The sequence below is a fragment of the Antrostomus carolinensis genome, unplaced genomic scaffold (genome assembly GCF_000700745.2).
Source record: "Antrostomus carolinensis isolate BGI_N321 unplaced genomic scaffold, ASM70074v2 scaffold39760, whole genome shotgun sequence".
Classification (NCBI taxonomy): Eukaryota; Metazoa; Chordata; class Aves; order Caprimulgiformes; family Caprimulgidae; genus Antrostomus; species Antrostomus carolinensis.
The window spans coordinates 373-2,001 of record NW_010288390.1 but is presented as its reverse complement, the minus strand read 5'-3'; the positions used below and the strand labels follow the sequence as shown (position 1 = coordinate 2,001).

The 1,629-nt window shown below is 57.8% G+C and overlaps 1 protein-coding gene across 1 annotated transcript in view; it reads left to right on the top strand.

Moving 5' to 3' along the window:
* Positions 1-87: 87 nt before the first annotated feature.
* Positions 88-1,629, top strand: part of LOC104523855 (perilipin-3-like) — a gene marked incomplete at both ends in the record, with an annotated part of 1,821 nt that continues 279 nt past the window's right edge. Inside the window, 5 exon segments of the mRNA XM_010166561.2 lie at positions 88-240; positions 242-296; positions 894-976; positions 1,066-1,363; positions 1,509-1,629. The exon segment at positions 1,509-1,629 is cut by the window's right edge and continues 23 nt beyond it. Coding sequence (XP_010164863.2) covers positions 88-240; positions 242-296; positions 894-976; positions 1,066-1,363; positions 1,509-1,629 — 710 coding nt within the window.

The following is a 1,629-nucleotide window of genomic DNA, read 5'->3' as shown; positions in this document are numbered from 1 at the left end:
ACACACAGTGCCCCCCATCCATCCCTGATGAGATTTGGGGTTCCATCACTTCCCCCCATGTTCATCCTGACTCCTTTGCACCCCCAGAGTATCGGGGCGCGGGTGGCCAACCTGCCCCTGGTGAGTTCTGCCTACGGGATGGTGTCCACCGCCTACACCTCCACCAAGGAGAGTCACCCCTACGTCAAATCCGTCTGCGACGTGGCCGAGAAGGGGGTGAAGACGCTGAAGGCGGAGGGGGACGGCGGCGGCGGTCAGTGGGGCGCAGCCCATCCTCAGCAAACTGGAGCCACAGAGTGAGTGGGGCTGGGAGGGGGCAGCACCCCATGAATCTTGGGGTACCCCAAAAACTGGCTCTAGCAGAGCTCTGGCAGGGCAGCAGGAAGTTAAAACCCGTCTGTTTTCTCATCTCTAGTTCCCACCATCAATAAATCCACCTGCAAAGGGCTGGAGAAGCTGTGAGGGGGCAGCACCCCATGAATTTTAGGGTACCCCAAAACCTGACCCTCACAGAGCTCTTGCAAGACAATGGGATATTTAAAACCATCAATTTTCACATCTCCAGTTTCCACCACCAACAAATGCACCTGCAAAGGGCTGGAGAAGCTGGAGGAGAAGCTGGGGGGAGAAGCAGGACAGTACCCCATGAGTTTCCCTATGAGTTTTGGGGTCCCCCAAAAAACTGGCCCTTGCAGAGCTCTCACAAAGCAGCAGGATATTAAACCCCATCTCTTTCCATGACTCTGGTTTCCATCTCCAACAAATCCACCTGCAAAGGGCTGGAGAAGCTAGGGGTGGGGCAGCGCCCCATGAATTTTGGGGTGCCCCCAAAAACTGGTGCTAGCAGAGCTCTCATAAGACAAGAGGTTACCCCTTTGTTTTCTCATCTCCAGTTTCCACCGCCAACGAATACGCCTGCAAAGGGCTGGACAAGCTGGAGGAGAAGCTGCCCATCCTGCAGCAGCCCCCCGAGAAGGTAACGAGGTGGGATGGGGTGGGATGGACACACTCAAGGTTCTTCCCCCACCCCAGTGCTGCTTAACAAAGAATTGTCCCTCAAACCAGCTCATCTCGGACACCAAGCAGCTGGTGACCTCCACGGTGACAGGGGCCAAGGATGTCCTGACCAGCACCATGGCTGGGGCCAAGGACGCGGTGACCAGCCGGGTGACGGGTGTGATGGACATGACCAAAGGGGCTGTTCAGGGCAGCATGGAGCTGACCAAGTCGGCGGTGAGCAGCGGTGTCAGCACCGTCATGGGCTCAACCGTGGGCCAGATGGTGGTGAGTGGGATGGGCTCCATGCTGGAGAAGTCAGAGGAACTGGTGGACCATTACCTGCCCATGACGGATGAGGAGCTGGGTAAGGAGATGGTCACAACCCCCTGGAGATGTGTCACAGGCTGAGGGTCCCCTTGGAGAGGGGCAAGTAGAGCCTGGACAGGGCAATACTGGCTCTACATGAGGTTGTTGGTGGTGGGACCACCTCAGTAGCTCCTCTCCCATAGCCAAGTTGGCCACGGCCGTGGAGGGCTTCGAAACGGAGCAGCAGAAGCAGCAGCAGAGCTACTTTGTGCGCCTGGGCTCTCTCTCGACCAAGCTGCGGCACCGAGCCCTCCAGCACTCGCT